The 13,466-nt window shown below is 39.4% G+C and overlaps 1 protein-coding gene across 8 annotated transcripts in view; it reads right to left on the bottom strand.

The window, feature by feature from the left end:
* The window catches only part of Grik1 (glutamate ionotropic receptor kainate type subunit 1), a 385,942-nt gene that overhangs the window by 142,396 nt on the left and 230,080 nt on the right, over positions 1-13,466 (bottom strand). For all 8 annotated transcript variants that reach the window (XM_060370694.1, XM_060370693.1, XM_060370696.1 and 5 more), the window contains exons 2-3: positions 10,612-10,779; positions 7,158-7,415 (exon numbers count right to left, since the gene is read on the bottom strand). In XM_060370694.1, the coding sequence (XP_060226677.1) occupies positions 7,158-7,415; positions 10,612-10,779 (426 nt within the window). The remainder of the gene's footprint in view (positions 1-7,157; positions 7,416-10,611; positions 10,780-13,466) is intronic.

Raw genomic sequence — 13,466 nt, forward strand, 5'->3', positions numbered from 1 at the left:
TGAATGAGTGAATGAGAGAGAGAGAGAGACAGAGAGAGAGCAAGAGACAAAGACAGAGAGAGTATGTTTGTATTTGCTTAATGTATTCCTGTGTATATACAGGTGCATGGACCCAAGTGTACACATGATAACTAGAGGAAGATATCAGGTGTCTGCTTTATCACTTTCCACTATACTCTCTTGAGCATGTGTCTAACTGAAGCTGGGGAAGCTGGTGGCCAGCACACCCAAGCTGTCCTCCTGTCTCTTTTCTCCATAGAGCTGGGGTTAGAGGCACTTGGGTTGCCATGCCTGGCTTCAGTGCTTGGACCTGGGATCTTCAGGCTTTCACAGCAATGATTTCACCCACTGGCACATCTCTCCAGCTCCTGTTTATGGAAGATTTTTAAATGATGGATTCATCACTGTGATGCAATTGTAGGGTTATTTCAGTGCAGGGTCTTCTCACCAGCTATTCCTGGTGGAATTTTCTCTCCAGGTATCCCCGTGGCTTGCTTATTATCCTTTTTGGAGATTTACTTAAATGTTTACTATTGAGCACTTCCCAGATATTTTTACATAAATTTACAAACCTCCTCTCTGCCTAGTCCCTCAAACAATAGTTGCTTTCTCTTTCTTCATAACATTTACTGCTATTTATATATGAAATATTTACTTTTGTGTTTGTTTATGTAAACAGTCTAGGGGATTCAAAAGGTCAGTGATTTTTTTCTTTGTGTTTTGGAACATTTTTCTAATAGTAAATGCTTATAACAAGGGGGATCTGTTCCATCATGTTTTCACTTTAGACATTCATTACCTAACGAAAGCAGTACTCTTCTTATGACAATATGAAACACCTTATAGCAAACACGCTATGAAAGGAGGCAGTCAGAGAGTAGCCCATGGAAACATACTAAAGATTATGCATGCTGCATAGCCTTGCTTGGTTTTCCCAGCATCTTAAGAACATCACCTCATCTGCCTGAATATGATTATTAAGCTCATTTACTGATGAAAAACTTAAATACAATATAAAAGAAAGACTGGTTAAACTCTAACATGGTTGTCTCGAGTTATTCACGAAACAGAACCTAGACGTGATTGTGGCTTTCCCAATGAAATGTAGACGAGTGCTTGCTTGTTTGCAACCAGCTCATTGCCAGTTGTGTAGGTGTTTGCCTAACCAGGTGTTATGGAACACTGTGAAATCCTACCCTTTCTGTCCTGCCAAGTTCACGTTTCTATTTGTTCATAAATAAATCATTCTTAGAATATGATCAGTGTAAGGGAAACAGCAACAGTCTTAGTCATTAGTGGCCATTAACAATTTGGCACTCCAACTCATGACATCTTAAATGTGTGACCCTTCCTAGTACTGAGTTCTGTGAATGAAAGACAGGGAAGGTCTCAGAAGCAAAGAATTTCCATATTTCTTCCACCATCCTGTCCTGCAACCCTCTCTCTCCCAAGGTCATTGTAGACACTGGGACTCTTCACCAAAGTGACACCAAGATACTTACTCTTTTCTTTGTCTCTTAGAGAGTCAGTCCAGAAAGTTCTCCCATCTATGCCAAGAAAAAGGAACACAACAGAGGGGGCCTCTAGAAGAACATGGTGGAAGAGCAAGCTGTGTCCAGATGTATGTTCCTCCATGTTGCATGAAACAGTAATTTTCAGGCTGTGCTATGCCCCCAGTGATTCCATTATTATAAAACAGCAGTCTGCAACTATATTGAGTGCAAATGTTGGCATGGAATGCCTCTCTACCTTTCTTGTGTGAAAAAACAACCAACAATCCAGCAAGAATCAGAAGACAGAATGATGCTAAGTTATTTTCACAAATAAAACATTACCACCTATGACCTTATCAAGTTAACACAGAAACACATAGATACATTGGTATAATGAAACCCTCTAAGAAAGGTCAGGGCTGGGGCCTTAGCAAACTTACCAACCAGTGGAATGGAGAGGCCCCTCATCCAGCTCATTTGAAAGAAGAGACCCTTAATCCTTCTGTGCAGTGTCACCTACAGACCTCTCCTCAGATCATATGATGTATTGTAACAGAGCCAACAGGCAACAAACCCCCAACTCTTTGCCCAGGGCTTTAATTTCACTATAGAAAGCCTGTTCTGTGGTAGGCCCTGCCTATTTCTACCATCATATACATAGATACATAGATACATAGATACATACATACATACATACATAAAATAAAGCCCAGGTTTCCTGAGTCTTTAGTTTTCTGTAGTGTTTCTTCTAAAGGATCTTGTATCTTTCTAATTTCTTTTTTTTTTTCCTGTGAGCTTTTTAGTCATGACTTTTGTGATGGATAAGGAAAGGTATCACTCACTTTTGTCCTATACTGAAGAAAATTTATAAAGTGAACTAAGATACCACCAAGAAAAATGCATAGAGGAGGAGGCAAAGATTAACATCTGTTGGTAAAAAAAAAAAAAAAAAAAAAAAAAAAACCACAAAAAAAAAAACCAAAAGAAGAACAGCTATAGAGCTTCATAGACATTAATAAGCCTCAGTTTTTTATGAATGTGTTCTTCTTTGTTCAGTCTCCCCTCTCTCTTTCTCTGTTTCTATGTGTCTCCGTTTCTCTGTCTCTGTCTTTTTTTTTCTCTTCCTTTCCTTTCTTTCTCCCTTCCATTTCTTATCTTTCTTTCTATTTTATATCAGGGTAAAGTAGAGGCCCAAGGTCAGGTCTAGCCAAGCACTGATACCTTTATAAATAAAGTTTTATTGTCACATGGCATGTCCATCATCTACATATTATATATGAAGACTTCAGCAAAGTAGTTGTATCCAAGAAGATATGGCCACAAGACTATACTGTGTATTTGCTATTTATGTAAAAAAAAAATGTTTGCTGGTCCTGTCTTCTAGGTAACTTGCACAGGCTGCATTTTGCTGAACTAGGCCTTGAGAAAGCTGGAAGTGCTGAATAGACTTCATGCTGCATTTGGCACTCAGCTTCTCAGCTTTCTGCTGTGTGTTAAGGGAAAGAAGCCAGGCTCCTGCAGGGGTCTAATGAAGCAGAGAGGGGTCCTGTGGACAGCAAGTTCATCCCAAATCACCACAGAATGTGAGACTTGGAGAGAGGGACTAATGTGAGTGAGCACTTGGGAATGGGGGGGGAGGGAGAAGTGATGAATGTCAAAACTTCACTCTTTGTACAAGTGCTCTAGAGCCCTTCCACACTGACTTGCAGAGGATAGAATTCTGTCTGCAATGACTGAGTGAACTGAATTTTGTCCTTAGCGGCTTTCATTCTGCTCCCACCAACTTTGATGGATGTAAAGGGGCATCTTGTCCCACGACAGCTGTGTTGGCTTCAGGCTATTTAACAAACTCCTACTAAACAGATCCCAACAAAGTGCTCTTTAATGGGTTCTTAATTCTGTTGTAGAGGTGGGTGCTGAGCACACCTAAGTCCCTTCTTTTTCTTCAGGTTTGCTGTTTCCTTCTTTTTATGGCTTGGTAATTACTACACCGGAGAGCCCTGAGTCAAGCAATATTAAACGGGCTCAGAGTCACTGAATGTCTGCTTTTATCGATCTCAGTTGATCTGCCTTCTCTCTAGGTTCCAATTTAATGGTTCAATTGATTATTCATTTACATTTTTAATGTTGTAGGCAAAATCATTTAAACATGAATCATCTCTATCTTAATGGGTAACATACAGAGTCATTTGGGATTTTAATTTTAACAAGTATTTATTGAGCATCTGAGCTCAGATGAAGAGACCAAGGATAAAAAGGTTATTTTACTTTATGGTCAACAATGACAAAAATGATGTGCTGATGATTTTGCTCTGCAAAATGACTGTTACTTATGAATGGATTCCCTGCTGTTACACTGTCATTAAGACATTATTTTTTAAATTTCCACTTAATTATTCTTTGTTTCCATATAGCTTAAACTCCATAATGCTCATGTCATTGTTTGAACTTGTTCTTTTTTATTTTATTTTTATTATTAGTTATGTGTTATTAACTCTGTATCCCAGCTTTATCCTGCTCTGTCATTCCCTCTCAATCCTACCTTTCGTCCCTCATATCTTCCCTGCCTCTTTCCAAGTCCACTGATAGGGGGGGACTTCTGACCCTGTTTTATAAGGTATCTTCAGGACTGGCTGCAAAGCCCTCCTCTGTGGCCTAGCAGGACTGCTCCTCTCTTGGGGGGTGGAGAGGTCAAAGAGCCTGCCATTGAGTTCCTGTCAGAAATAGTCCCTGTTTCCCTTACTAGGGTAACCCACTTGGTTACTGAGCTACCATGGGCTACATCCAAGCAGAGGTTCTAGGTTATATCCATACATGGACCTTTGTTGGAGAAACAGTCTCATATAAGACTCCCCTGCCCAGATTTATTTGGTTCTTGTGGAGTTCCTATCCTCTCCATGTCATACTAATTCCTCCTTCTTTCATATGCTTTCCTGCACTCTGCCAAAGGTTTGGTTATGAGTCTTAGTATATCTGTTTTGATACATTGCTAGGTAGAGTCTTTCAGGGGCCCTCGGCAGTAGGTTCCTGTCCTGTTACTTGTTGGACTTCTTCTTAAACATAGGTGTTTCTATAATTTATTTTCCTTTTAGATGATTTCACTCTGCTGAAAAGGTAGAAAGACAGAGTGATTATCCCTAGGAGAGCACTCTAAAATGAGAGCTAGTTTCATTTTTTTTCTCTTGCAAAATACGTAATGACCACAGGCAACATGGAAAGATCTAAGTACAGTTGTGTTTGCAGTATAATGTCCTACCTGAAGGCTTTTTACATATGCTTTGTGGCGTTAACTTGGCAACACACCATAACACTGTACATGAAGCAGGTGAAACTCATAATACAACAGGCAGTGGTTTACCGTTCCCCATAGGAGCTGCTTGGCATATCATATTTGTGAGTTATATGCCTAATCACCTGTGACTTTCACTTGTTTCTAACATGAGAGGAGGCATAGGAAAATACCTAAATGGGTACTTACCATCATAATAGTCACCTTTTTCTGACAGTATAAAATGAAGCCAGTGTTTAAAGCTGAATAGAGGAGGCATGGCACTCATTGTCTAGGGAATAGTTTGAGCTCAGGCTTGCTGAGAAAGGCAGTGAAAAACTAAAAAAAAAGTGCCAAAACGTTTGAAAATGCCCCCTTTTGCTAATTTTCACTGCCAATTTCATCAGTCCTATTATGAGCCCAGCAGACAAAGAAAGGAGCTATTCTAAATTCTTTGGAAAAGGTCAGATGGTCAATAGTATTATTCTTTGTGCATGAAACTATTGAACACTTTTTATATATGCCTGGTCTGCAATAGGAAGCATATTCTAAACAATGCTAGAAATTCAGTTGTTAGGAAGGCCTCATGTCGTAGACATGTAAACACATCACTGATACGGAACATGTGATGCTTAGATTTCCAAAGCCCCTTCCTTCCCTTACTGGTCCTAGAGAGCTTGGGAGAGAGTTAACATTTGAAGATGAGCATGGACAATAAGTGATATCACCAGCTGAGTGTTGAAATCAATCTGTGGCCTGCCCTAAGTTACTGCAAAAGCAGGTTGTGGTTTGTTTTTGTTGTTGTTGTTTGTTTCAGACGGCTTTGCTCCAAGACATCTCCCTAGAAACTTTCTGCTAGGTTCTCTCTTTTGCCTCTAAGAGCACTTTGAAATTCTTTGCCTTTTTAAGCCTTTACAGCCATGCTATAAATTACATATATTCAAATAGAGGCAGATAAATTGTGATGTATAATATATAATTTAAGATTAACATTACTAATCAAGATTAGTAATCAACAACAACACAACAACAAAAATCTTATGCTTGCCTCAGCCATAAATATCAAATGAAGAGGGATTGTCTGGCAAATGCTGCTACTGAAAATGTTGTGCTTTGTGAATTTATTGTTACTCAGTAAATTCAGACATTGTGGAAAGACACATTGGTGTTTGTTGATGTTTTCACAAAGCATACTCTGCACAAGGAGGGACCAGACTCAGAAAGAATATTTAGGAAGAACTTGGCAGTTCTTGAGAAATGGTATACTTTTCACCATAGCTCACATGAACGGTATATGGGCAGTAGAGAAATCACAACAGTAAATCAGATATGAGACTTTAGTATGCAGATAAGGGTGATTCAGTGGCTCAGTCTAAACTAAAGGGAGGACATGATAAGATAATTAGGGCTTGGAAGATACCCTCGTTGGCAAATGGTCTGTTGTGCAAGCATGAAGACAGAAGTTTGGGTTTCTAACACACAGGTGAAAAGATAGTCATCATAGTGTGCATTTGCAATCCCAGCTTGGGAACAGAGACAGGAAGCTCCCTGAAGCTCATTGGCTAGGTAGCCTTGCTGAATCAATAGATTCTAGGTTCAGTGAGAGACCCTGGCTTAGGAAAATAAGTGAATAATTGAGGAAGATTGATGTCAACCTCTGGCCTCTTCATGTATGTATGCATACACACAGACACACCACATACATGTGCAAAGAGAGTGGGAGCTGCAACAAATCCCTAGACAATAGAGGAAGTGCCAAGAAAGCTCACTTCAAATGGTGAGGGTCAGAGACAGTATCTATTGATGATTAGGTGCTAAATTGTCATCTTCCATTGTGCACCCTAAAATAAGCAGATAGAACAAGCAAAGCCTTTTGATTAGCTTTAAAATAGTTTATTGAGTGTAATGAGAGATGGTAATGACCTGGGCTATAACCACAGTTATAGCTCATAGCTACAACCCAAGCTCCCATATTTTACACTGAGCTCATCCCTGAGATTCACAGTCCCTTTGTCAAGGAATGGTTTATTTTAGTATCATGATGTCTAACTAAATTCCTGCTTGTTGTCTGATTGTGATAAGTTTTTACAGATATAAGTATACTTACTTTTGTTAGACACTTGAATTGGGTCACTACAGTGGGAGTTACAGTCTCAGTAGAGTTGCATTAATGAAATACCACTGTTAGCACTGTAATTAGATCACAGTGTATATCAACACAATGATGTATTTTTAGAATCTCCCCAAGTTTGTTAAATTAGTTAGCATGGCATCCCCAATTTCTGTTAGAATTCTCAGTTAGCTCATGTGAGAGAGTACTTCTGTACACACCACCTGACACATCTCATGCTGGTTAGAGTCAACGTGCCCAGGGAGGGCTCATGTGAGTTCCGTACCTGTGCTGTCTTCATACACCACAGTGACTGTCTTCCAGTTGTAATAGAGGACCAGATCCAGGACTGCCCGGCTGATAGCTGCATAGTCTGGGAAGAGGTTGATGTAAAATAGGTCTCTGTTGTCCACAGAAGGGTGTTTCCATCGAGTCTGAATGTGTGGAACTTCTAGAGCATTGCAAATAGACTGCACAGCACTGACAGAAGAGCTGTGGGAAGGGCCAAAGAGTGCAGCCACACCAAGGGCCAGCTGGTCGCACGCTGATTAGATCCACAGATGAGGGAAGGGGTGGTGAGAGAGGGTAGGGAAGGGGGCGAGAAAAAGAGAGTTCTATGAATTTGTGTTTTCCTGATATGATTTCTCTGCTTAACTATTAGAGAAACCTCCTGTAATTACATCTGTATGTTGATATCTGCTCTTTACAACATCCAATATTTATTAGATAGTAAGATACCGATAAATGTAAATGAAAAGCCAATCAGCAATAAATCATAGGACCAACTCCCTGCAAATAAAAATGAGTTACTGGTCTCAGTTCATTACCTTCAATCAGACAAAGGCTAAGTCTTTTTCTTGATCCCATGAGCAGTCTGTAAGCTAACTAGCAAACAATCTGTCAAATGAATGTTATATGAATTAACTTCTGTCATATGTCAGGGTGACAATGGAGAGATTAGGCTGGCCAGAGAATCCAGAAGACCTCATGGGTGAACTATAAAATGCTAGAAACTAGAAACTCAGGTTTTTACCCCACTCATTTCATACACAATGGACTTAGTCATGGCCATTGGACAGTAACAGAGTCAGATCAGAACTGGAGGACCACAGGTCAATGTCAGGCTTCTTTCTCCCTCAATTGTCAGCCAAACAAAATTAAATCACATATTTAAAATTTTATCCCTAACATTTTTTTTGTTGTTGTTGTTATAAGGCCAAAAGCAACCATTGTAAGAAATTAGAATATTTACAATGTAAGGAAGAGCAAAGTCTCTATCTTAGCCCATCAGCTTGGGATAATACTTACTGATATTTCAGAAAACCACGATTGCTGTTCAAGCATAGTGTGATACATTGATTCCTTCACTGAATGAAAAGCACAACTCTCTCCCTAAGGCAGCGTGAATATTTTAAGAGTGTATTTCCACTGCTGAAATAATAGATCACTGGGCAGGCATGGTGCCATTTATCTAATTTATCTAAGTATTTAACCACTTTTTAACTTTTGGCTACTATAATTAATATTTCAGTATTGATAGTTTTTCTCTGCATCATTAATTACTTCTTTGAAGTAAATTCTAGGTGATAGAACTAACCATCTTCTAGTAAAAGGTCTTGTTATTTTTAAATTATTTGATACGTATTAATTAAATTCCCTTTCAGAAGATAAGTTCATCCGCCCCGACCATGTAGAGCTGTGTTTAATAATTGTATGTAAAGTAAGTACCTGTTAAATAGGTTTACATGCATCTTTCAAACTTAAATGTAATTTTTTAAAATAAAGTTTACAGTTGCCAAGTGGTAATAATTGGATACATAAATTAAATAAATAGGTTTATATAAATAAATTTGTTAGTGGTTTTCTAATTATGCAGTTTTACAAAGTAATCAATTCCATTTGCTCCTGTAAGTTTCTCAGAGGTGAATTGGAGGGAATGAATCACACAATTTTGACAGCTGTGTTGTAGTCGTCTATGGGGTAGCTGATGCTGACAGGTATTTTCAAGGACAACTTCCAGCTGTGTGTGGCGTGGTGCTGATGGCCCGCCTGCACCGGCTATGTGCTGAAGGTGTGAGTTCTCACTGTCCTCCCAAGCTCACTACCGGATGGGATGTGTGTTCATTAGCCAGGTAAATGTGAGCATGGGAGTATGCAAACTGTTGTCTTATCCAGCATGAGCAATGGATTGAGGTTCTTGTTAATGTGTCACGACTCTGGCATGCTAATATTTCTTGACAGAAAAATCAATCCTTTATAGGTCTGTTTGTTGGAGTGTTTAATTTACAAGTATTGTTGGATCTTCAGATCACAAGAGAGACTTCAATTGTTCTTGTGGGTTAAATGTCATTGGCTTTGCTTTCTATGGTGTTGTTCAACAGTATAAAACAGAGAAGACAGAGACAAATAAAGAGAGAAAGAGACAGCGATACGGAGTAAGAGAGATCTAATTCAGGCAGTATACATATGAAGATGCTTCATGAGCTTTAACATGCTACACGAATATAACTATACATTTTATTATTTCTTCATCGGCAACTCTGACTTACAAGTAATCTCTGACTTTCTTTTCCTTTCTTTTTGAAGCAGAGTCATGCTATGTGGCGCAGGCTAGCTTCATTTGCATCTCAATCTCTGCAGTGCTGGGATTATAGGTACATACCTTCTTTTATTTTAAGAAAAACAGGATCATTTTACTGAGATTATGTACAATATTATTATTATTATTATTATTGTATTAACGTTTATCTACTTGAAGAAAGTTTAACTTTTCTTTTTTTTTTGTAAGTAACACTGAAATGCCTGCAATTAAGTGTATTAGGCAAACACATTTGTTGATCTAATTAGGTCGGTTTCTGTTAACCCTTATTATTCAGTTACTTAAAAATCACCAAAACTATGTAGCTGATCATTTGTGCGTCTGCAAAAGGCAAAGTGTTTTCTGGAAGTTAAAGAATTCTTTACAGCCACAAGATGAGCAGCAACCTTCGTTTTCACAAAATCTCTAAGCTATGGGTCGGCAGTCCCTTTGCTAGAGGACATGTTTCAGGTATACAGGATCATTAGAGAATTGTTCTAAAGGTGCCCAGAGGATGTCTAAACCAGCCCCTCCATTCCTCAAGATTCAGCCCACATGGTGACAGTTGGAGGCTACACATAAGCTGGATTTCTTTTTGAGTACTTGTCTTCTGTTCAGAAGAAAAAAAGAAAATCAAATTGTGATTTGTTTTCACAGATTTCATCTTCATATTTTTATGATTTTGCAGAAAAGCGCAACAGCAACGGCAACAAGAAAATGAGTAGGTGCTAGATAAACCCAGCAGTATGTAGCAGCCTATGACTCTGGTTTGACTTTTGTATGTCCTGGTCACTTTTGCATGCTTGGTGGATGTGACCTTCTACAAAGTTTTATTTGATTGCGCTGTACAATTTCATGGTGGTATCTCAGCTTCAGGAAGGAAAAACAGATCAAGTTTGATGTTTTCCATTCACAGCTGGACCAGTTAATCACAGAGTGGAGGGCACTGAAGGGTAAGCTAATCAGAAGGGCCCAGAAAACAGGGCTGGGCAGCGTCCATCAGGCGAGCTCAGATTGCATTGATCATTGCTGTTGGGGACCAGGCATTACTACAACCTATTTGCACCAAGAAACCCACTCTGAAAAGGGTGGGCAGTGAAAAGGTGACCTGTGCAGCACACTTATCATTCAAACAAGCCTTGTAAAGTGGGAAAATAGTTACCTCTCCGGGAGGCTTCAAAACTATCAAAAAGATTAATTCTCTGGATGTCATAGGTTAATGTGGTGTTAGGCATCAAGGTTCGGTTTCGGTTAATACTGGTGACTGCAAACTTGAAAGCTAATTCTTCAACGTTAACGGGTTCATTTTCCACAGTTTCAAAAATCCCTCCTGTAGGAACAAAAAAGATGCATGAGAGACGTTAGACACAATGCAGCATCATTGTTTTAAAAGAAGACTGTAAACAGCAAACAAAAGACCCAAAACAATAAATGGCAGAATGACCACAGAATCCAGGCTGAATGTTACGAAAATGTGTTACATGGAAATGAATAGTTTTACAAATTCTGCATATGTATGCTTGACTTTTTAAATCCAAGACTGAATAAATAATACCATTTAGACGGTGGGTAGATATATTCCAAATATTTTATAGCTGGAAACATAGCTGATAAGCAATAGAAAGCAATTTTCTCTGATTTTCACAGAAGGTGTGCTGTGTTTGACCTGAACATAATTTAAACTCTATTCTGATAGGCAATCTTGCCTTGTAATTATGACTTTTCTGTTGCCAGAGTGCTGGCTCAGCAGTGATGAACAGGTGTATGGCTCTTGTAGAGGATCCATGTTCCGCTGCCAGCACCCACACAGGACTGCTCACAACTGCCTGAAAGCCAAATTCAAAACACTGATGGCCACCTCCCGTTCCCCACACTCATATCCCTGGATGTCACACTCATATGCACACTTCCACTCACACATATATGCACGATTAAAGATGACTTAAAAATCAGACATTCTATACCTAACTATAATGGGATTGGGAAGAGGTGCACTGGGGACATAACAAAATAATCGTACTGTGACAGTTTTCAGAATGAAAATGTCTTTTCTAGGTTTCAGGGTTCAGAATTTTAGGGTCATATTTTACATATCCTAATATGTTCCAAAGCATTTGGGCAGATTCAAAGAAGGGTTATTTTCTGTATTTGAAAATCATTTGAATATACCCCAAAGCAAACTTGTTTCCCAATTCTGGGGGAATATCTTCTTTTAAGTCCTAGGTTCTGTTATCTTAAACATGAGTATCTAGCTCTCTACAAACACTGTTATCATACTGCTGGGAGGTCATCAGAGATTGCAGCTCTGACTGTATGTGAAATATTGTTGCTGGAGAGAGACAGCGTAGATACAGTGAGCTAGATGTTCTCAACATCTTTCCAGCGGAGTTCCAAGATCATCGCGATAGACACAGAACATTCCATTGAAGCTTTATAAACTGACCTCTATTTAGCTTAGTCCTTGATTTACCCATCTTTTTGCTTCCTCTGCAAAGAAGCTTTAACTCATGCCTATGGCCTGGTGAATGCTTATAGGCCACAATTGATCTCTTCTCATTGTTCCTTACTAAGGATCAGAATTTGGTGCTTCTAAACTTGTCTGTGGTGGTTTGATTTGTGAATGCTGTAAGTTATCTGTTCACTCAAGCAAACACATCCACACATGTCTTCACAAACACACATTTACACACATCCACACACATAGTCACAAACACACTTTCACACACACTCACACAAACACACACAATCTGAAATAAAAAGCACAAATAGGCATTTCCATTTGTTCTTCCTCAGATGGCGAACTCCAATGTATAGATAACTAAATGTAATTACACTGGCCCTACTTTGAAAGATTAGTTAAAACATACAAACACACAAACTCACACACACACACACACACATCTTTTTGTTGAATTGAATTTCTTAATTAACTACCGTGTCTAACTGTGACCACTAAGAACACCTATTAGTAACCTAATTTGGCTTCCTTCACATACATTTCTGGAATACATAGATCAATGTCTTGAACCATTCATGTATAGATTACGACTATGGTTCTCTATGAAATCATGGTTAAGAATAAACAATGATGTCATGTCAACCTTCATCTAAGGACCCAGGGAAGACATTTATTCCAAAAGCACTATCAAGAAAATGCTGTGTTTTCGTTCTGTCAATCAAAAATGGGAAGGTGGGAGTGGACTTTCATTTTCTCTGGGAGCTGTGAGTAGATGGGGGACTGAGAGGTGAAGGAGGCCAGGCAAGAAGCACTGAGTGGTCACAGGCAGACTGATGGAAGATGAACTTAGTGCTGTGGTCAAGGTGACCCACCTAGAGGGCTCTTGCTATTAGAATTTCCACAGTAGTCATTAGCAATTGTCCATTTGCTCTTCTATCTCCACAGCCCCAGTAACAGCCCTGTGGTGAAGAGTCAACGCTGCCATTCAGAATCTGACCCTATGGAGATCAGGCATCTTAAGAGACTCATGCTGCAACTATGCAAGGGGGAGGTCACTGTCAGCCTGTGAAGAGAGCAGCAACAGCATGTGCAGGGCAGGCCTTGGGAAGGGATCCACTCAGGCATAAAGGTCAGAAGCTCTGAAACGTGGACACTGGCTTTACCTAACTCTTCTTTGAGAACTTCAACTTGTGAGAGGAAAATTGTCCTGAAGTAGCTCTTCTGTGTAAGTTTTCATCAAAAGTTTATAACTGGCATACAAAGTGGGAGGTATTTTTCCTGTTTTGGTAGCTGAGAAAGAAACAGAGACAGTACACTCTGTCCTCAAACGTTTCAGTCACCAGCCTCCTTTGTGGCAAAGTCGGATGCCTGGTTGTCCAATGTGCATGTGCATGCTCATGTTTTCCCTTCATCAAGCTATTTATACTTGTCTTTACGTCTAAATGGTGATGGTGATTCTCCATGGCTCCTCTGGTCTATAGGTCAAATGGGAAAATACAGCCCAAAGCTCTGAAAGCACAGTTATTCCCCAGGAGAGGGTTGGTATTATTGCATGTCGG

Source organism: Meriones unguiculatus, chromosome 17 (genome assembly GCF_030254825.1).
Source record: "Meriones unguiculatus strain TT.TT164.6M chromosome 17, Bangor_MerUng_6.1, whole genome shotgun sequence".
NCBI classification, from domain to species: domain Eukaryota; kingdom Metazoa; phylum Chordata; class Mammalia; order Rodentia; family Muridae; genus Meriones; species Meriones unguiculatus.